General features: G+C 45.2%; 1 protein-coding gene across 3 annotated transcripts in view; it reads left to right on the forward strand.

Annotated features, from left to right (window-relative positions):
• Nucleotides 1–21,905, forward strand: part of MTDH (metadherin) — a 65,396-nt gene extending 43,491 nt beyond the window's left edge. For all 3 annotated transcript variants that reach the window (XM_008168347.4, XM_008168348.4, XM_042845089.2), the window contains 3 exons: nt 883–1,002; nt 17,493–17,649; nt 18,980–21,905. In XM_008168347.4, coding sequence (XP_008166569.2) covers nt 883–1,002; nt 17,493–17,649; nt 18,980–19,050 — 348 coding nt within the window. In that variant the 3' untranslated portion in view covers nt 19,051–21,905. The remainder of the gene's footprint in view (nt 1–882; nt 1,003–17,492; nt 17,650–18,979) is intronic.
• The last annotated feature ends 1,277 nt before the right edge of the window (nt 21,906–23,182 follow it).

The following is a 23,182-nucleotide window of genomic DNA, read 5'->3' on the forward strand; positions in this document are numbered from 1 at the left end:
TGCAAGCTGATGGGAGTGTGTGGAGAAGGATGGTCCAGTGTTTAGGGCATAGCTTTGGTCTTGGGACACTTGGGTTCAATTTCCTGCTCTGCCACAGACTTTGTGTGATCTTGGGCAGTCACTAGGCCTCTGTGCCTCAGTTCCCCCATCTGTAAAATGGGGATAAAAGTACTTTCTTAATTTATAGAGGTGATGTGAGGATAAATACACAAAGATTATGAGGTGCTCAGATACCATGGTGGTTGGGGCTATATAAACACCTAAAATGGAAAGATTTCTCTCTAGACCTAATTTGAAGACAGTAGAGTTGCATATACATCACTGAGGGCTTAGCTTTTTCTGCAAAACCTTCATTAATAGTGTTGACTTATGAAATAAGCAGAGTTCAGGTTTAGTCTGCAGGGCTCATGGTTAGGAACGTCTTTTTACTTGTAAACTGAGCATGGAATTAACAAATATCAAACCCCAAATGACATTTTTACACAATCACTTTTCAGAATAGAACTTCACTTTAAATTTCACACACACTTACATTTTACATATTCACACACTTTGTACATACATTTAAAGTGATTCATAATTTAAAACACTTAATTTTGTTTGTGATAAGTAATTTACTTGTATAGGTTATTGCCTTCAGGACATCACTGATTTACCTCAATAGATATTTTCGTGCTACGTTCTAGAAACTATTTGTAATAATCCTGGCCTGTACTGCATGTCCAGGTGTATTAATCTAATACTTTCTTTACATGTTTACTTCTCTTAATGTCATTCATGCAACCTAGTTGAGTTAGTATCACAACAGAACCAAGACTTAACAGGAAAAGGATAATGGAATTCTTCTGCAGCTGTTGGCTCATTCCCTTCTTTTTTCTGTAGGATGCTGAAGACCTGGATAGAGAGGTTGGAGAGGAATTTCAGGAGGATACTGCAAAAGCTCAACCACAACAGGAAATAGCTTTTTCTTTGAAGACCATAAGCACTAGTGAACCAGCTGAGGTATGAATTAAAAAAAAAAAAAAAAAGTTCCTATTTTGAAATACTCAAGATAAAAAAATTGCATTGAAACATTTTGTTGACTTGTCTGCATCCTTAACATTACCATCACTTCAGGCTATGTGCTTTAAAATATGAAATAGGCTTGAAACGTTGATTAGGTGCACTTCTGCCTCCTTAATTTAAAGGGCACGTCTGCTGACTCAGTAGACCTTTACCCTGTGTTTATTGTTCAAGTAAGCAAATATAACTGAATAAAGTATGCTTGCATTAACTGGGGGTTTACAAAGTAATAAATCAGACCTGATATAAGAATGGGAGTGAGACCTGGATTATAATGTATTCTGGCATCCACATTAACAATTGTTAAATATCAGTTATAAAATCTTTATTATTCTGGCTCTCTCAGTGAGCTATGTTGGCCCTTCAGATTCCAGTGTTGGTAGATAGAAAAAACATCTTTAGACTGGTAAACCGAGCGGATTTGATGTGGGGAAGTAACTGAAACAAATAAGATTCGTTTTTGAAATCTGTACTTTCTGGGAATTTAATCTTGTGTCTATTACATAATCAATCTTAAAATGCACTCCCATCTCAAGAATTGAAAAATTGAAGGAAAATTGCATGTGGAGGTTGCATGTAACAGGTGTGAAAAGAACTGTTTGTCATCTAAGTCTGTAAATGCTCTGGCAGCCAGTTTCATCTCTCCGAAACAGCAAGAGATCTTTTGGTTGTGGGGGAAGAGAGGAGAAAGGAGGCAGACTTCCTCTCCTCCCCCCCCCCCCCCCCCCCACCCTGCCTCTTTCTCCAAGCAGCAGGATCTTTAGATATTGTCATTGAATGATACACTCATCCTCCAGAACAGGATCTCTGCTTCTGGTAGTAGGCTGGAATCATGTTCAGTGTAGATGGCATTTATATATAAACTGAAAACATCTGGCACACTTTACAAAATGGTGTTACCCATAAATGTAATATTTATTTAAAAGTTAAGTAGTCCACTAAAACTATGTAGTACTGTTGGTTTTGTCAGTTTCTGTGGGTAAAAGATTCTTCTAGCTATGTAATGGCTAAAACTGAAAGTCACTGAGACTGCTGTTTGGGTGGTACAATTTCTTCTGATGGGTATATGATGTTTAACTTAGGTTTCAACAATGGCATGTAAAATTAGAATTTCTTTTAAGACATTCCTCTAACAAATACAAAACGTCATCAATTTACCACAGATAAGGTCTAAATTTCAAATAGTTACTTATTAAAATAACTTTGTAGCAAAGATCACAGATCGCCCAAAGGAAACAGATATAGTAAGATTTTTATAAAGAATCTGATTATTTTTTACATGAAAATATAATTCTGAAAATTATATTCAGGCACTAGAGCTACCTAAAATATCATCCTTTTATGTGACTTTTTAAATACATCTTGAATGGTAAATATGCAGATTAAAAGCTGACTTTTCCATTAAAAGGTCATTTAATCTATTTTGCCTAAAATAGAACTGACGCATAACTGAATGATTGAAACTCTGCCTGATGAACTGAAAAACTTTCTCTATACATCAGTGACTTTTTCTGGAAAATGTTGACCTCTTTTATATTTGCCATTTAATGTTATATGCTCTATGATTTGCTCATGTTTCTGTGTTGGGCCCAGAGTTGCAACTAATTTAGTAGAGAAGACTGGAATAATTTGACAACTTAATTGAGATACAAAAGATTTCTAGATTAGGATCTGGAAAACAGGGTTCATAAGTACTTTAAAAAAATCTAGTAAATTTTTTCCTAAAAGCCTATCCATATTAGAAGTTTAGAACTCTCTTATTACAGGACTTCACAATTTTTTTTCACAAAATTAAGACCAGTGTACTAAAATATTTTTTTATTTAATCAAAACTCTAGTTAAAAATTTTAGTCTTCATTTTCTCTTATAATTTGATAACCTTGTCGGAATCTGTTTTCAGCAGATTTTGTTCATTGCTCATAATTCGTTTTTAAAAGAAGTCAACTCTGGTTTTGATATGAATGTATCAAACAGACAGGCAGACTGTGTCCCACATGGAACCCTTATATGGATTGATTGGTGCACACTATTGCCTGGAGACTTAGGTTGCGCCTATTGTTCTGAACCATCAGGTCTGTGCAGGAATGCCCATATGTGGATTCCACGTGGGACACAGTCTGTCAGCCTGTATAAAATTGCAGGATCAGGCCTGTTTACACAAATTTAAGAACAAAATTCTTTTCTATAACAATTTTTCCCTTGAAGTTACAGCTAGGTAGCCTAGAGTTCGCACTGCGTCAGCTGGGCAGAGTTAAACACATGAGTGCTAAGTTGTCTAATATAATTTTAGTTACCAAGATTCCTCGGGGTGAGGTTCTAACATAGTGTAATTTTCCAGTGTTGATAATGCAAGAGAAACCTCCTTGCATTTTCAATTTTCTTGGCCATCTCTGAAGATTTGATCGGTACAGAGCAACTCCTTGTATTCTTTTGTTTCAAGATGAAAGTTTCTGAAACAGTGAAGGAGGTCTCCTTTGGTAGTCAGTATTGAGTAAATGCCCATAAAATTAGAAAAGCAAAAGTAAGATAGAAAACTGTAACATAAGGTATGCTTCCTGAGTGCCCCAACAGAGAGGGAGAGCAGGGTTTGAGGACCTTACTCTCCCCCTGCTGACATTACCAGCATCTTGTAGTGGGTAGGACCTGGTGGGAAAAGCTGCTGGAATCTAGCACTATGGGAATTCATATATACACCCCCTTCGAAACTGAGTAGCGGTGAGTTTCAGAAAATCCCAGTGCTACTAGTTACATACTAATAAATCAAATCAGGCACTAGTGTAATTATTCTCCTTTGAGTGATTGCACATGTGCATTCCACTCTTGGTGTCTGTGCACTCAGTACTCCCCCTGCTACCATGCACCACTGTTTGCGGATATAAATGGTAGAGACGCCCCTACCCCACTCAGTTCCTTCTTACCACCCATAACGGTTGTTGGGACCCTGTTCGGTACCCGAACAATATTCTCTCTCAGCTTTTGTGTACAATAGTGTACGTAATACTATTCTAGTTATTAGTATAATTCAGTTGTGTTCCCGGCCAATGGGAGGTGCGGGGGCAGTGCGCAGAAACATGGAAAATGTACAGTTTTAAAAAAAAAAAATTCCAAGTTTTATTTTGCTCCATGTGCATCAAATAGATAACTGTAGGGGAGCTAATACAACTGGAAACAACTTGCAGTATGCCACATATCCCACTTCATATTTGTTATCAAAACAGTAAAAGCGGATCACTTTTTTCTGTTAGTTTTCATCTGAATTTCTTATTCTTAATGTTGCTTTACAGTAAGTCTTGTAATCAGTGTACACCGGAGTACAGCAAAGCCTAGAGCGCAGTACCTGTTGCAGGAGTAACTTAATCTTATTGTTTAGTAGATCTTGTCTGGACTGGCTCTTCACAGTCTTAGCCAATTACTTTCTCGGCACCAAAATGGACCTGTTCTTCTTCGAGTGCTTGCTCATATCAATTCCAGTTAGGTGTGTGCGCATGCTGCATGCACGGAAGTTGGAAAACTTTTCCCTAGCAACTACCTGTCGGGCTGGCTGTGGAGCCCCCTGGAGTGGCGCCGATATGGCGCTCTATATAAGGCCCTGCCGGCCCGACCCCCCTTCAGTTCCTTCTTACCACCCATGACCATTGTTGGAACAGTGGTCTCTTGCTAGCGAGTACTCCACTACTCCCTAGCATTCTCTTATCGTTGTAAATAGTTTCCTTTGTTAGTTAAAGTGTAGTGTAGTGGTTGGGGGGGGGGGGGGTTCCCCTTCAACGAGTGCCCTGCGGGGCTCTGGGGCATGCTGTCCCAGGGCTTCAAACCCTGTAGTTCTTGCGGCAAGCCCATGCCTACAGGCGACCCCCATGACTCCTGCCTTAGGTGTCTAGGGGAGACTCATCAGGCGGACAGAATCAAAGGAGGCGAAACACATGGACCTCTTCAGTAGTAAAATTTATTCTATGGAGGGCCTCTCAGTTTGAATCGTGAACCAGCTTGTGATTCTCAGCAGATACAGCTATAACTTGTGGTCTGCAATCCTTAAGTTCCAGGAACTCCTCCCATGTGAGTCCTGCACAGAACTGGGGGCCATCGCTAAGGAGGGCAAGCTGGTAGCCTGAACCTCCCTCCAGGGCTCCCTTGATGCCACGAACGCGGCAGCTCGCACCTTGGCCTCCAGCATCGCCGTGTGTCAGAATGCATGGTTCCAGTCATCCGGCCTCCCACCTGAAGTGCAACACACCATTTAGGATCTTCCATTTGACAGCCAGGGTCTGTTCACTGAGCAAACTGACTCTTGTCTGCATACCCTGAAAGACACAAGGAACACCATAAAATCCTTGGGCATGCATACCCTGGCCACTCAAAGAAAGCCGTTTAAGCCTCAGCCCCTGCAACAATGCCCCTTCCTGCCTAGACTTAGGCAGGACTTCTCCCATAGGAGAAGCAGGTACCCACGGTGTAGACCATCACGCCCTCCTTCGGGACAGAGCCAGGGCCAATCCACACCCACCCACCCCCCTCGGGCCCTAAGCGCCCATTTTGAAGATGTGCTCAAGGACAGACTACCAATGCAAAACCCAGCCAGTTATCCCTTCCTGAACCATATATCCTGTTTCTACCGTGCTGGGTCCCTTATTACATCGGACCGTTGGGTCCTTCGCATGATAGAGGCGGGATATTCTATCCACTTCGGGTCTATCTCCCCCCCCCTCCCACCCTCCTTCCCTGTCCCTCTTCAGGGACCCTTTTCACGAGCAACTTCTCATCCAGGAGGTACAGGCAATCCTCGCCCTAGGAGCAGTGGAGGAAGTGCCTCAATTGCTCAGGGGCAAGGGTTTCTACTCGCGCTACTTCCTCGTTCCCAAGGCAAAAGGAAGCTTAAGGCCCATTCTGGACCTCAGGGAGCTCAACAACTACATCGTCAACCTGAAGTTCCGCATCTTTGGCCACGATCATCCCCTCTCTGGACCCGGGAGACTGGTATGCCGCCCTCGATATGAAAGACCCCTACTTTCACATCTCAATCGCCCCGTCCCACAGACGTTTTCTCTGGCTCGTGGTGCACAAGACTCACTACCAGTTCACAGCCCTCCCATTCAGCTTATGCACAGCCCCTCGCGTCTTCACCAAGTGCATGGCGGTCGTGGCAGCTTTTCTTCGCTGTCATCATATTCACGTGTTCCCGTACCTCAAAGACTGGCTTATTCGGGGTTGATCTCACCAGCAAGTCCAGTCTCAGGTGCAGTTGGTCATGGACACATTTGACTGCTTGGGCATCATGCTGAACGCCAGCAAGTCTGTACTCTCACCGACCCAGACAATAGAGTTTATTGGAGCAGTCTTAGACGCAAACCAATCTCGGGCTTTCCTCCCAGAGGCCCGGCATCTAGCTCTAACAAACATAATCATCAACCTCTGCAGGTTCCCCACCACCACGGCGAGGCAGTCTCTCAAGCTGCTGGGTCACATGGCATCTTGCACCTATGTAGTGCAACACGCCAGACTACGTCTCAGACCCCTACTGATGTGGTTGGCGTCTGTATATCGACCGGGCCACAACAACCTACATATGGTGCTTACAGTCCCGAGCCCCACTCTCGACTCCCTGCGCTGGTGGCTGGACCCTCAAACGGTGGGGTGCAGTTTCATCCTCCTCAACCCACCCTGACTCTGGTCACGGATGCATCCGCGCTGGGATGGGGGGCTCACCTCAAAGACCTGACAACGCAGGGTCTGTGGCAGGAAAACGAGCTAACTCCATATCAATATCAAGGAACTCAGGGTGATCCGCCTTGCATACCCAAGCGTTCCTTCCCCACCTACGAGACCGTTGCGTAGAAGTTCTGACAGACAACACCACGGCCATTTTTATCTGAACAAACAAGGCGGCGTCTGGTCATCGCCGCTCTGCCACGAAGCCCTTCTTCTGTGGGAATTCTGATTTGCTGTCAAAGAAAAACACAGTTCTTCTTCGAGTGCTTGCTCATATCCATTCCAATTAGGTGTGCGCGCGCCGCGTGCACGATCGTCGGAGAATTTTCTACCCTAGCAACACCGGCGGGTCGGCTGTGGAGCCCCCTAGAGTGGCGCCTTCATGGCGCTGAATATATACCCCAGCCGACCCGGCGCCCCCTCAGTTCCTTCTTACCGCCCCTGACGGTCGTTGGAACTGTGGAGCGCGGCGTAGCTGTTCTCCACTCTCCCTAGCTTATTCCGTTTATTGATAGTTATAGTTATAGTTCTAGTTGTATATAGTTAAATAGTTGTTTATTCACTTTGTTAATAGTTGTTATATAGTTAAAGGGGATTAAGGGGGTTGTCTCCCCCTTTTTTCCCCCGGCGCGTGGCCGGGCTCATGCCCAAGGCTCCAGGCTTCAAACAGTGCGCGTCCTGCGCTAAGCCTATGCCAACGAGTGACCCGCACGACTCGTGTCTGAAGTGCTTGGGGGAGTCCCATCAGACAGATAAGTGCAAGATCTGTAAGGCCTTCAGACCGAGGACCAAGAAGGAGCGGGACTTTCGGCTTCGGCAACTCCTTATGGAGGCGGCACTTAGCCCGGACGCTCCATCGGCGCGCCAAGCCCCGGCACCTAGCGCCTTGGTGCGCAGTGCCCCGGCGGCACCGAGCATTCCGACCACGTCAGACAAGCCTCCACGGCACCAGACCCCGTCGGCACCGCACTCACAGCAAGTGCCTCGGCGCCGTTCATCATCCCCGGGACATAAAAAATCCCACAAGACGGGGACTACCGTACTGAAGACGCCGGCTCCCCCGGTGCCGGGGGTAGAGCCGCGTCCGCCTGTGGAGCACCAAAAACAGGTGCCTCCAGCACCGTCGACTCCGGCTCCGAGGCCGTTGAGTCCGGTGCAGACAGGGTCACCACCGCGACCAGCGGTGATACAGTGCCTCCCGTCGACCCCAGAGACCTTCGCGACGGCGAGAGACTTGATCGCTCTCACGGAGCCGGCACCGCCCCAACTACCGGCACTGTCGGCACCGTTGACTCGTCCGGTCCAATCCAGGGGGAAACCTGCCTTGATGCGCCCTCCATCGCAGGGGCTGGAACCACGGCACCGGTCCAGGTCCCGAAGCAGGTCCCCACGCCGCTCGCAGTCCCGGCGCCGGATATCACCACGGCACCGGTCGTACTCGCGGCTAAGATCATCGTCGCGGCACCGTTCTACGTCTCGGCACCGCTATGATCGTCGGCACCGATCGACATCGAGACGTAGTTCTCGGCACCGCTACGATCGACGCTCGACGTCGAGAGGCCGCTCCCGGCACCGGGCCTACTCAAGATCACATTCCAGGTCCAGGTCGGACTCTCGGCACCGACGCGGTCATCGGCACCGATCCCGATCTCGGCACCGTTCGCGGCACCGCACAGGGACTGTTCATCTCTGGACCGGCACCGTACGGCACCGTACCTTCCGGAGCTCGTCTCGGCGCGGTCGGCACCGCCATGGCCATCCAGATCAGTGTCCCGCTCCTCCGATGGGGCATCGAGATCGGCATACCCCCCTCAGGGACAGGCCGATGATCCGGACATGGGCCACTGGCAGGAGGTAGCGGTGGATCCCGCTCAGGGACCTTCGCACTGGTCGTTTTGGACCCCGTGGGCGTACCACCAAGCAAGCGCAAGGGGCTCCACCACCATCAGCCTCTCGCTCGGTGCACTCTGAGCGAAGGGCCCCAGAGTCCACCATCTCTCGCCCTCCTCCAGGGGGCATGGAGGCTTCCGTGCCCGCACCACCTGACGTCCTGGACCCAGGGGCAGGTGATGCTCCGCTCCAAGGCTCATTGGACCAGGCCCCGCCCTTGGATCCCTTGCCACCTGAGGCATCTTCCTCATCTTCCCCAGATGAGGCAGTGGCGGGCACAACGAGCACGGGTCCACCCCGATAGATCTCCGGGCACACCAGGACCTATTACGTAGGGTGGCACGTAATATGGACCTTCAGGCAGAGGAGATAGTGGAGGTGCAAGACCCCATTGTGAACATCCTCTCTGCGGATGCCCCATCCAGAGTGGCGTTGCCCCTGATCCGCACGATCCAGGCTAACGCCACTACGATATGGCAAACTCCTGCCTCTATCCCACCCACAGCGAGAGGGGTGGAAAGAAAGTACTTTGTCCCCTCAAAGGACTATGAGTACTTGTATACCCATCCCCAGCCGTGTTCACTGGTGGGGTCATCAGTGAATGCAAGGGAGCGCCACGGTCAACAGGCCGCAGCGCCCAAATCGAAGGAGGCTAAGCGCCTCGATTTGTTTGGCCGTAAAGTTTATTCAGCCGGAGGGCTGCAACTTAGAGCGGCTAACCAGCAGGCGCTCCTGAGCCGCTGTAACTTTAATTCCTGGAACTCTATGGGGAAGTTCAAGGAATTGGTTCCCCAAGACTCCAGGGAGGAGTTTGGGGCCTTGGTAGAGGAGGGTAAGAAGGTGGCTCGGACCTCCTTACAGGCCTCCTTGGACATAGCGGACTCTGCTGCGAGAACCCTGGCTTCAGGTATCGCTATGCGGAGGATCTCCTGGCTTCAGGTTTCGGGTTTGCCTCCGGAGCTACAGCAAACCCTACAGGATCTGCCCTTTGAGGGACATGGATTGTTCTCGGACAAGACGGACTCTCGTCTGCAGAGCCTCAAGGACTCGAGAACAATCATGCGCTCCCTGGGGATGCATGTTGCGGGTCCCCAGCGCAGACCATTTAGACCCCAGCCTCAACGTTTCTACCCCCCTCCACCTCGTCAGAGACAGGACTCTGCCAGAAGGCGGGGGCGAGGTGGTAGGAGAAGGTGGACTGGCCCTCAACCCGGTCAGAACCAGGGGCCACCAAGGCCACCTTCAGGCCCCAGGCAGAACTTTTGAAGGTGCGGTCGAGGACGGCGCCCCAGTCATCCCCCAGGATCCAGCCCCCTCCTTTCGGGATCGCCTTTCCCATTTCCACCGTGCTTGGTCCCTTATAACCACGGACCGTTGGGTCCTTCGCACGGTAGAGAGAGGATACGCTATCCAGTTTTCTTCATTCCTCCCCTCCCACCCCCCCTCCCCGTCCCTCTTCAGGGACCCTTCTCACGAGCAACTTCTTATACAGGAGGTTTCCACGCTCCTATTGACGGGGGCCATAGAGGAGGTTCCATTAGAGTTAAGGGGCAGGGGATTTTATTCCCGCTACTTCCTGATCCCCAAGTCCAAAGGGGGTCTGCGACCCATCTTGGACTTGCGCGGACTCAACAAATTCGTAGTAAAGTTGAAGTTCCGCATGGTCTCTTTGGGGGCCATTATCCCTTCCCTCGATCCTGGAGACTGGTTCGCCGCCCTCGACATGAAAGACGCATACTTTCATATTGCAATTTACCCGCCTCACAGACGCTTCCTGCGATTTGTGGTAAGCAAGGTGCACTACCAATTTGCAGTCCTTCCCTTCGGCCTATCCTCGGCCCCAAGAGTGTTCACGAAATGTATGGTTGTCGTGGCAGCATACCTTCGTCGGCAAGGGATACAGGTGTTCCCGTACCTAGACGACTGGCTGGTACGCGGTCGCACCAAAGAGCAAGTTCGAGCTCACGTTCACATAATAGTGCACACATTCAACGAGTTGGGCATCCTACTCAACAAGGACAAATCCACTTTAGAACCTACCCAGAGAATAGAATTCATCGGCGCAGTCCTAGACTCCAGACGTGCACAAGCCATCCTGCCAGACAACCGCTTTTGTACCATCACGAGCCTTATTCAAGGGCTCAAGGCCTTCCCAACTACCACGGTGAGGTCGTGCCTCACCCTGCTGGGTCACATGGCTTCCTGCACGTACGTAACCAGGCATGCCAGACTTCGGCTTCGCCCACTCCAGACCTGGGTGTCATCGATATACCGCCCACATCGGGACAGCCTGAACATGATGGTCACGGTCCCGAACTCGGTCCTGACCTCCCTCACCTGGTGGCTAGATCACAATGTGGTTTGCGAGGGGATGCCATTTCACGCCCCACAACCCTCTCTGCACCTGGTCACAGACGCTTCATCTCTGGGTTGGGGCGCCCATCTCAACGAACACCATACCCAGGGCCTGTGGACTGCACCCCAGCTAGCCCTGCACATCAATGTTCGGGAACTGATGGCGGTGCGCCTGGCGTGCCAGGCATTTCTCAATCTCCTACGTGGCCGCTGTGTGTTAGTTCTCATCGACAACACCACGGCCATGTTTTACATCAACAAGCAAGGAGGAGCACGTTCGTCAATTCTATGCCAAGAGGCCATTCGCCTGTGGGACTTCTGCATCGCCCACTCAATCCATCTCACGGCATCGTTCCTCCCTGGAGTCCAGAACACTTTAGCGGACCGACTCAGCAGGTCCTTTCAGACGCACGAGTGGTCTATCCGTCCGGACATCATACATTCAGTCTTCCAGAAGTGGGGGTTTCCCCAGATAGACCTGTTTGCATCTCGAGACAACAGGAAGTGCCACGTGTTCTGCTCCCTGCAAGGTCGAGCTCCGGGCTCCCTCTCGGATGCGTTTCTCCTTCCCTGGAAAGACCACCTGTTTTATGCCTTCCCTCCGTTTCCTCTGGTCCACAAGGTACTGCTCAAATTGCGCAGAGACCAGGCACAGGTAATTCTGATCGCTCCAGCATGGCCGAGACAACATTGGTACACCACACTGTTGGAACTCTCGGTTCAGACACCGATCCCGCTTCCATTATGTCCAGATCTCATCTCTCAGGACCACGGCCGGCTGCGTCACCCCGACCTGCAATCTCTTCACCTCACGGCGTGGCTGCTCCATGGTTCACCCAGGCAGAGCAACAATGCTCACTCTCGGTCCAACAGATTCTGTTGAGCAGTAGGAAGCCCTCAACACGAGCCACGTACTTGGCCAAGTGGAAGCGGTTCTCCTGTTGGTGCGAACAACGAGCCACGTCCCCGTTACAGGCACCTATTCCTCTCATATTGGAATATCTCCTCTCCCTAAAACAGCAGGGGTTGGCGATATCTTCAATTAGAGTTCACCTGGCCGCTATATCGGCCTTTCACCCAGGGGAACTTGCGTCCTCGGTATTCTCTAACCCGATGGTCGTTAGATTCCTCAAGGGCTTAGACCGGATGTACCCACAACAACGTCAGCCCGTTCCGACGTGGGACCTCAACCTGGTTCTCTCCAAGCTCACAGGTCCTCCATTCGAGCCACTGGCCACCTGTTCACTTCTGTACCTATCCTGGAAGACAGCCTTCCTCGTAGCCATCACCTCAGCAAGGCGCGTTTCTGAACTCAGGGCGCTTACATCCGAGCCCCCTTACACAGTTTTCCATAAGGATAAAGTGCAGCTTCGTCCACATCCTGCCTTTCTCCCTAAGGTGGTTTCTCCATTTCATATCAACCAGGATATATTTCTCCCGGTCTTTCATCCTAAACCACATGCTACTCGCCAGGATCAACGTTTGCATTCTCTGGACGTACGCAGGGCCCTGGCTTTCTATATTGACCGCACAAGGCACTTTAGAAAGACGACGCAACTCTTCGTTGCAGTGGCCGACCGAATGAAAGGCTTACCGGTCTCCTCACAACGCCTATCCTCCTGGATTACGTCTTGCATCCGGACTTGCTATGACCTGGCAGGTGTCTCAGCACCGCACCTCACCGCTCACTCCACGAGGGCCCATGCTTCCTCGACGGCTTTCCTGGCGCAAGTTCCGATCCAGGACATTTGTAGAGCTGCGGTTTGGTCATCAGTCCACACATTTACAGCTCACTATGCACTAGTGCAGCAGTCCAGGGACGATGCTGCATTCGGATCAGCGGTTTTGCACACAGCAATGTCTCACTCCGACCCCACCACCTAAGTTGGGCTTGGGAGTCACCTAATTGGAATGGATATGAGCAAGCACTCGAAGAAGAAAAGACGGTTACTCACCGTTGTAACTGTTGTTCTTCGAGATGTGTTGCTCATATCCATTCCAAACCCGCCCCCCTTCCCCACTGTTGGAGTAGCCGGCAAGAAGGAACTGAGGGGGCGCCGGGTCGGCTGGGGTATATATTCAGCGCCATGAAGGCGCCACTCTAGGGGGCTCCACAGCCGACCCGCCGGTGTTGCTAGGGTAGAAAATTCTCCGACGATCGTGCACGCGGCGCGCGCACACCTAATTGGAATGGATATGAGCAACACATCTCGAAGAACAACAGTTACAACGGTGAGTAACCGTCATTTCTCACTCTTTGGTTAGTTGCAGCAAAATCAGATACTTTATTCTCAAGCAATTGCATAGAGGGAGAGAGTGCACTAGAACATAGGGTCTCCCCCTCCTAGGCAGGTCTCTCTACAAGTAAACAATAACAGCAAGCATTTATACCTTTTGTTACAGACAATAATAAGCATCAGCTGCATTTTGTTTATACATAGGTCATCCTGATATCTTATTTTTCTCATTTATACTCTAGTCTACATTCCATATTATCTACACAAGGTTGCAACAACTTCTCACACAGTTCTTCCCACTCGCCTCACACAATCCTCGCTTCTACAAATCTCGCGTTATTAGGGTTACAGTTAGCCTGACTCTTGCTAACAAAGACTGTTTACATTTGAAATTCCCTTCCAATCCCTGTCAGGCCTTGCTCTGCTTCCACATAGCCCGCTCCATCACTCTCCAAGCTTCGTACCTGCCGGGTGTTCAGAACATGCTGGCAGACAGCTTGAGCAGATGCTTCCTCACGCACAAATGGTCGATTCGCCCGGACATCATCTACTCGATCTTCCACACCTGGGGGTTTCCCTGAATCGACCTGTTCGCTTCGCGGACCAACAGGAAGTGCCCAGCCTTCTGCTCCTTCAGGGGTCACAGTCCGGGCTCGATCGCGGACGCTTTCCTGGTCTTGTGGTCGGGCCAGCTTCTCTACGCCTTTCCGCCATTTCCGCTGATCCACAAAGTACTTCTCAAAGTACTCCTGGAAAGCCGTAAACCCTTTACCAGACTCACTTATGAAGCTAAATGGAAAAAGTTTTCCACCTGGTACGCCCAGCGGCAAGTATCCCTGCTCCAAGCTCCGATACCCTGCATCCTGGACTACTTGATGCACTTGAAAGACCAACATCTTGCCTTCAATTCCCTTAAGGTTCACTTCACAGTCATTTCAGCATTCCATTCGGGAGCGGCGGGACACTTAGTGTTCGCACACCCAGTCGTGCGGCGCTTCCTGAAAGGTTTGGAAAAGATCCATCCCCCGACGGAAACCTCTCGTGCTACCCTGGGACCTGAACTTGGTTCTCTTCTGTGTGATGGGGCCCCCTTTCGAGCCACTGGCTTCCTGTTCACTCCTCTACCTTTCCTGGAAGGTCGCCTTTCTCTAGTGGCCATTATTTCGGCACGCCGTGTTTCTAAACTACGAGATCTCACATGTGAACCACCTTATACCATCTTCCACAAGGATAAAGTTCCACTAAGGCCTCACCCAGCCTTCCTGGCAAAAGTGGTATCTCGTTTCCATGTAAGCCAGGTCATTTTCCTGCTGGTTTTCTACCCGAAACTGCATGCCGACCTTCGGGAGCAGCGTTTTCATTCACTGGACGTTAGAAGAGCTCTCGCCTTCTATATAGATTGCACAGGTCATTCCGTAAGATGACTCAACTGTTAGTCGCCATCGCGGAATGGAAGAAGGGCACTTCGGTCTCTGCCCAGTGGATATCTTCATGGATTACCGCATGTATCCGTACCTGCTACAATCTGGCAAAAGTCCCTCCGCCTGCTATTACGGCTCACTCCTCAAGGGCTCAGACATAGTCTATGGCCTTTCTGGCAAATGTGCCCCTTCAGGACATCTGCAGGGCTGCCACATGGGCCTTAGTGCATACCTGCACGTCACACTACGCCATAGTCCAGCAATCCCGCGATGATGCGGCCTTCGGTAGGGCTATTCTTCAGTCGGCACTACCTTGACTCCAACCCCACCTCCAAGGTAAGGCATGGGAGTCACCTAACTGGAATTGATCTGAGCAAGCACTCGAAGAAAAACGGTTACTCCCCTCTTTGTAACTGTTGTTCTTTGAGATGTGTTGCTCGTATCTATTCCATTCCCCCCCACCTTCCGCTCTGTTGGAATAGCCGGCAAGAAGGAACTGAAGGGGGGTCGGACCAGCAGGGCCTTATATAGAGCGCCATATCGGCACCACTCCAGGGGGCTCCACAGCCAGCCCGACGGGTAGCTGCTAGGGAAAAGTTTTCCGACTTCCGTGCATGGGGTGCGCGCACACACCTAATAAATAGATATGAGTATCAGTACGCTGATGTTACATAACTATCCCATTTTATTAACTCATTCTTGACTGTCATCCAGTGAGCAGACTTTCTAGGTAACTCTTATTATGATGAGAAAACTGGTTAAAACTCTATCCAAAAGAAGACTGAGGGTAGTGATTATGGTTTTAATCAGTTTGACAGATGTGCCTGTCTTTTCTGGAGACTACGGAGGGTGTTGATAAAATAAGTCAGAGAATAGACAACCCTCCTGCTTTCTGAGCCTGGACATACGATTGTGGTTATTACCATCTGACAAGTCCCTGTCTGCAAGGCTGACCTGCCTCCATCATCCATAACTTTGTGAAATCTAGACTAGATTACTAGGTGCTCCATAGTTTGGCTTCCTTTGAAATTGATTTACAACAAGCTGCAAAATGTGGCCTCTTAGGGTACATCTACACAGCAAAAAAGACCTGGGGCAGTGAGGCTGAGTCTGGGTCAACTGACTTGGGCTTTTGCTGCAGGGCTAAAAATAGCAGTTTAGACATTAAGGATTGAGCTGGTGACTGGGCTCCAAGACTCTCCCCACTCACTGAATTTCAGAGCCCAGGCTGCACCCAAAGCGTCTACATTGCTAGTTTTAGCCCTGCAGTACAAGCCCAAGTCTATTGCCTTGGGCTCTGCTGCAGGTGTGTTTTTTAGGTAGATGTACCCTTACTTGCTACTCACGATAGCAAATGGAATTGTTAGTCTCTAAGGTGCCACAAGTACTCCTGTTCTTTTTGCAGATACAGACTAACACGGCTGCTACTCTGAAAAATGGAATTGAGTCAGTCGTGCTCATCCTTTGGGACCTTCTCTAACTCATGGCATTCTACCGGATTCAATTGGATATCCTTGTATATAAAGACTTCCATAACTGAGAAATTATTCTTAGCAATGTGGGTATTTTTTGTAAGAGTTTACTATAAGGTTCCCATAAAGTTTTTGATTATAAGGTGCCCAGATCTCATGACTGGGCATGATATAAATCAGTAGATATAAAATCTTGAGTAGGACATAGGGCTTATGATCTTGGTTTATGATCTTGCCTGTCCGTTACAATCAGTTTTTGTCCCTAGACTCAGTCATCATGGGGCTGAAGGTAGACCCTTTCTCGGTAGTCTGACGGTTGCCTTGGTAGCGTCAAGCTAAAGCAGCTTGGACTTATCTGTAACCACTTTTTAGAGAGACCCTACATTGTCTCTTCATCTTACTCATTCTCTCCCCTACTCCTTAGGATTTAAGTCCTTTTTAGTCAAGTGGTTTACCCTGAAAGTTGGAGTTTTTTCTTGTGCCATATTCCTTTTTGTTCTGTCTGGTGTTTGGGGTGGCTACCTTTCTGATTTTTGTGTTTTGTGTTTTGGCTTGTATTTTATTGTGCTTGAATCCAGATAAGAAGTGCCATAAAAACAGGTTACATAAAACGGTTTTACTTAAAATACAAGTGCTGCCTGCAATATTTGAACATGTGTATCTCCAAAACAGCATGCAGTAATTATATTTGCTTCTTTGAAATACTATAATGTAGCTAATGGGATAACGCTATAAAGTATCTTTCCATTAGGCCGTTATACAGTGGTCACCATTAACCTCTTACAAATTTTGCAAGTATGTAATGTTATTGTAGTACTAGTATATGACTGTACAGACATGGTATTGTGAATACTTAAGCAACATTAACTAGACACTTTCTGATTACTGTAGAATGTGAGATCTTATGAACCTTGTAGTAATTGGAGTTATGCGTAGTCCTGCTTAAATGATCAATTGCATTACTATGAAATAAAAAGTGTGTAATATTTCACAGTGCACTATGCAGCTGTAATAAATACATTCTTGTAAACGAGATCAAATTCTTTCTATCCTTTGGGTTATTTTTCCTTTCTCCTCACCCCAATCTCTTTGACTAGAGGAATGAAATGGCCTAGTATCCCCTTAAACATTTATTCAAACTAATTCATTTTTTTCACTAGAGGGCAGCCATGATCTTATGACTCTGTTAGTAAAATTTGACAAGACATTAATCATAGTTTAGATTTGTTTTCAGTATTATCCTTTCAGAAGACCTGTAAGTATTCAACCAGAAATGCCAGTGCTTAAACAATTCTTAATGTTATATAATCTATACTTTACCAAATTAATCAAAAAAATATTTTTCAAAATAGCCTGAGGAGACTCCTCCACTTGCTGTTTCTACTGAGCCATCTGTAATTGTATCAGAGAGTGATTCTGACAAGATCTCTTCCCAAGTGCCACAGATGCTACAAGAGACAGATGTTTCCAGTCCCAATATTAAGCAAAATAGTGTGCCTCCTCCACAAAGTAAGTAACACTCAGTATGAAGATCAAATCATGCTGACTTTTTTTCTGTTAAATTTACATCCTTAATAACTGGAGGAGTATTTAACCATCTGCTGGGTGCAGGGAGGAGAGAGAAGGAAGACCTGTATTTGGCAAATGCACTAGCTTTTTGCTGTATGGAAACCTGGATTCAAATCTTTTTTGTATCACAAATGAAACTGGTGCCTAGCATTTTCGAGTCCCTACTGGACGCTTGTATCGAGCTGTTGGAATATGAACAATTCAGCATACTTGGTAAATTTTGCTTACTAAAGTGAGAACTGGAGATTCGTGTTATGACTAAGATCTTTGGCAGACTTATATGAAAAGCTTGTACAACACCGACCTGTCTTGTTACTAACTGTAAGAAGTGCTATTAGTCTTGATTATCATTTCTATTTTGGAATTTGTAAGGGGCCAATCTCTATAGTGTTTAAGGACCAGCCTTGTTGAAAAACATTAACAGTTGAATATTTTTTTTTCCCCTTTGGATTGAGCAAATTTGAGTATTAATGCATCAGTGATAGATTGTAGTTCAGAATGTTTCAGTGAATTGTAGTAGTCATGAAAGAGCAAGTAATAACATGGGAGTAGCTGGGTACTGGGCAGGTGGATGTGGCATATGGCTTTCTGCCATATGCACCTCAGCCTAAACTATTGGTGGTGGTATGGTTTTTGTTTGCATTGTGCTAATTAGTACCTAGTGGCCCCAAACCAGGGATCAGGAACCTGTTCTTCTAGGTACTGTACTCATATGTATCAAAAAGGTGGTTCCTACCTCAAAGAGCTTGCAATGTAAGTATATGAAGGGAGCCAACAGATGGATACAACAGATGTGGAGGGGGAGAGTACAAGGTGACAGTGAGATTGTGATTTGTGTATTTAAAGTGTCTAGAAAAGAACAAGCTAATACACTAGACCACTGTCACTTGAATACTAAAAATTTAGAGAATCCTAACTTAGCTTTTCAGCCCTTTTGTAGCTTACTGTTGTGTAATAATTTGAAAGATTCCTAAATGTTTTAAAGCACAAAACCAGAGCCCATCATGTGAGAGGAATTTAAGCAATAGACTATTTTAAATTTAAGTTGTCATCTTTTGCATGGCTGATCAAATTGTACTTGCCCTGTGGGGGTGGGGTGGGGAGTAGAACTTTGCAAAAACGGCTTAAACAGTACATGCTATATTTCTGCATAACTTCATCTTATATTAATGTGAAATGTACTGAATTAATATTTTTGAAGCGAATTGTGCATAAATGTCCTGAACCTTTTACATGGGTTTCATTTTATTTTTTGTTACAACTTTTTTAGCCAAGTCTGAAGATAGCTGGGAGTCCCCAAAACAAGTTAAAAAGAAGAAAAAAGCAAGAAGGGAAACGTGAAATTCCTGAGATGGACGTGTGTTGGTGAAACGCTGTCATGAAGATTATGCTGTTTATGCAATAATTTGTGAACATGTACAGAATTTTATATATTTCAACTGATTTTTAAAACAGAACTGCTGTGAACACGACCATCTTTAAAAAGGAATCAAAGGAAATTGTGATAGAGAGCAGCAGAAAGTGCTACAGTGCTGGAAGATGCTTTGAAGAGTCTTTTTTTCCCACTGTAAGGGAAAGATCTTTAAAAAAAAATAAAATAAAATAAAAAACCTGGTTTTACAACACAGTACCCTGTTTACAACAGATTATGCCCTATCTCATCTGCAGCTGGGAATAAAGTATTGATTTTTTTTTAAGAAAGGGTTGTCTGTAAAATAGTTGTCTATAAAATAGATGGTGTTTCTTGCATCTCTTTTGAGTGATGCATAAGAAACTGAGATCTACCATTTGATTTTGCTTCATGCCTAAATCAAAGTGCTTTGATTAAATACATAATCTGCCATATTTTTACAATATGCTGGTTAGCCAAGCATGCTAACCATTAAAGGAATCACAAGTGCAAATAAAATCATTAAATAAAAATCCATTTGTACAGTTCAACCTTCATGGTTTATTATAAAAAGTTAAAGAAAATAAAAATTGGTGGGCTAAAAGGCTGAGAATGTGATTGCTGAAACTTGAGTATGGTTCATGAAGTTATTTTTGATAGCCTCTATTACATTACTTGAATTGTTCAAAGTAACAGTATATTTTAATTAAGAATGTGGCAATGTGCATAAAATCAGTTCTATTGTTTTCTACTTTATCCTGTATTCCTTTTTTTTTTTTTTTTTTTTTTGGGTTGGTAGGTTGACTCATTTAAAACTCATCCCTGATCATTTTTAGACTCTTAAAATAAAATTCATATTTTCCTTTCCCCTTATCATTTATTAATTACCTTTCTCTTTGATCAGCTGTTTTCATTCACTAACTGTACAGGACTTTAAGGATTTGGTGGAGAATGAAAGAATGGCTTCAGACAGCTTTAATTGACATTGTCAAGACCACCAATTATCAGGAATACATTTTTTTTACTGCCTTAACCTGTAGTCTGTAGAATATGCATCTAGACTTCTTGAAGGGGATTAGTGTTTTTATAAGAAATTCCATGCAAGTGTAGCAGTTGTAAAATAAAGAATATTTCCCACTTGAAACTGTTGATTAAAATGGTGTTTGAGAATTGTCCTTATTTTCAGGCACTGTGTAATTGCATCGTATCAAACTGGCAGGTTTCTTTTTATCTATAAATGTGCATGCTCAGCCATGTACACTGTAAATAGCCTTTCCAAGCTTGTGTTTGATAAGGACCATAATTAACATCACTTATTGAATTCTGGTAAAGAGCCATGATTTATTTCATGTGATTGATTTTGTTGGTTTTTGTGTGGCAAAGAAATGAAGCTGTAACCAATGGTACTGATCAGCCATCCACTATTCTCTTATACAGGACTGCAGTTTGATAGTATTTACGTGCAAGACAAGAATAGTTAAAGAAACAAGCTGATTTTAATTGTACTGAAGACATGCCTTACTAATTGACGCTTTCCTAATAAATGAATACTAACTTATACAGGTATCAATACCTATGTCAAGAACATGGCAAATGTGTTTATATGTTCAAAAGTTTTGTTTAATTCAATGACATTTCTAAGTTGATTTGTTTAAAATAAATTGAGCAAATTGATAATATTGTTTTATTTACTGGAAGGGAGTAACGTTTAAGCCTTGATGCCTATCCAGGATTCCATGTAAACTGAACTGAAATACAGTTTTCCACAGGAATTTTTAAAAAGGGAATGTTAAAAATTAAATCATGTAAAGTGCTATTGCTTGTAGATAACATTTCCATTTTGCTTGCTTTTTTTAGTAAGTGTGACAAATACTTTACTTGTTTTAAATTTAGGTTTATAGTGAATGTCCAAAACTGTTTTGCATGGTTCCCAGTCTCTACACTTGGCTAGAAGTGGCATTCTGAGGAGGGGTTTGAGGACCTTAAGTAATGATGTTTCCCAAAAACACTTTAAAAATTGAATGACTTAAGTGTTATATTTTTTCGTCTCTCTTGACAGAGGGAGGTGACTGCTTAGGGTTGCCAAATAAGTCCTTGAATCACTTGACATCTTAATAAAACTTGTTGCAAATAAATCAGACTTGCTGCTAAACAAACTGCTGTTCCTAATTTATGCACATTAATTTTCTTCTGCCCAGTCTTAACTTCAGAATGCCGTCCACTTAGCAGCACTCCCAGTCATTTTTTCACTAGGAAGTATATGGATTGATTGTCTTGGAAAATTGGACACTAATCTTATTTGACAAAAATGGCCCCAAAGGAAGATGAAACTTGTCTGTGAATGGAGGTTTAAAAATATCTACTTATTGCTTTTCTTTTACCCAAGTAATGAATAGTCTTAATGATAACTGTACACCTGGAGCAGAGAGAGAAAACAATACAGTTTAAAGAAATTAAGATGCTCATTTTGCTGAATGTTGTGGAATGTTTTCATAATTGAATCTAATGTATTGTTCCTTGTAATATTTCCCAAATGGTTTATATACACAACTTTACAGAAATTGTGGTTGTGATGTATAAGTGGATAGTTGTTGCATGGTTTAATTTCTTTTTTTCTTTTAGGGAAAATGTACAGAATTCCTAGTGCTTTGTTACAAAGCTCGCAACCTGCAAGTTGGTTCAAGGTGGATGAAAACTGTATTTCTGACATCTCCTTTCATAAACTTAAAGGAAAACTTACAGTAGAAAAACCTTATGAAAATATTTACTGAAGAATGTATACATTAAAAATGAATTTTCAAAACGGTTTATAGAAATGCCATTAGTATCACTATTTCTCTCTTGGAATTTTCTCATTGGAAGCTGCCATTTTACCAATAGTTCCCCATCTGGAAGCCTGATCTGAGGAATAGGTCTTGAGTGAATGCATGACTAAAGTAGACTTTCAAAGTTAGTAAACTGCTTTATGGCTAATGTAAATGGTAAGTAATTAAATTACTCAGAAGGTTCCCAGTTGAATAAGGTAATGTAAAACATCTTTGGAATTCTTGTAGTCATGTATTCAAGTTTCATTTATGTTCCACATCCTAATCTGCATACTACTGTCAAGAGGGTAGATCTTTATTTAATTTTTTCTCTTCAGCCCAAATATACCAGTCTAGAGAGTGGACAGTATGATGAAGATAGGAAAACAAAACTTTGATGTTAGCTATACAACATGGATTAGCCCAACAGTTCATACCAGCTGAGTTCCCATCTTCATGCAGGTGAATAATTTGCACCTCCATTTGAGCTGTGGAGTTCTGACTATCAGGTTTTTAGCCGTGGATTTAGTCAATATTAGTTAAGGGTTCACTTGTGAGAGTCCCTTGAATTTTCTGTACAGTCATTCACCTATTTTTCTTGCTACCTTTCAGAGGCAGTGATTACTGTCCAAGTGGATAGTGAGTACCCAATTCTTTTAGTGGCCTGGAGCCACGGGAACCAGCGGAAGGAACCTTGGGCAAATGAGGACAGACAGCATGTGGCTCCCAGGATGTTGCTAGATCCTCTCTCTGTTAACAGAACACTAAGTCCAGCAGTTCTTCTGACTTTTCTGTCCTGTTGTGAACATGCTCATGCAGTGGAAAAAATAAATCCTTTTTCAGGGGCAGCCTTCTGAATATTATCCTAGTCTATTTTGTACGGCAAGTTGTTTGAATATTGATTTGCACAAGCACAGAACCCCAAAACCCAACAGTCTGCCAGTCACTTTAAACCTGCTCATGTTCAATCATAGCTATACTTGCTGGCTCTAGAACTCATTTTAACAAAGAGAGCCTAACCATATAAAGGGTCTCCCTCTCAACTTACATACCTGTTGACAACTTTGGTTTTTAAATACTTCCCCATTGTCCTAAGCTGACTTTTTTCTAGTGAATTGAAGTACTTTTGCTTCTCCAGTGGAACCAGGATGTGTCCAATGTTTCAGGCTAAACTTCTAGTACAACAGGGTACAGTGTTCTGAAATCCTTTAAAACAAAGCAGTTTCAGCTAACTTGTGTTTTTGCTACTCATGGCTCAATTATGGATCAAAACTCTTTG

Source organism: Chrysemys picta, chromosome 2 (assembly GCF_011386835.1).
Source record: "Chrysemys picta bellii isolate R12L10 chromosome 2, ASM1138683v2, whole genome shotgun sequence".
Lineage (NCBI taxonomy): Eukaryota > Metazoa > Chordata > Testudines > Emydidae > Chrysemys > Chrysemys picta.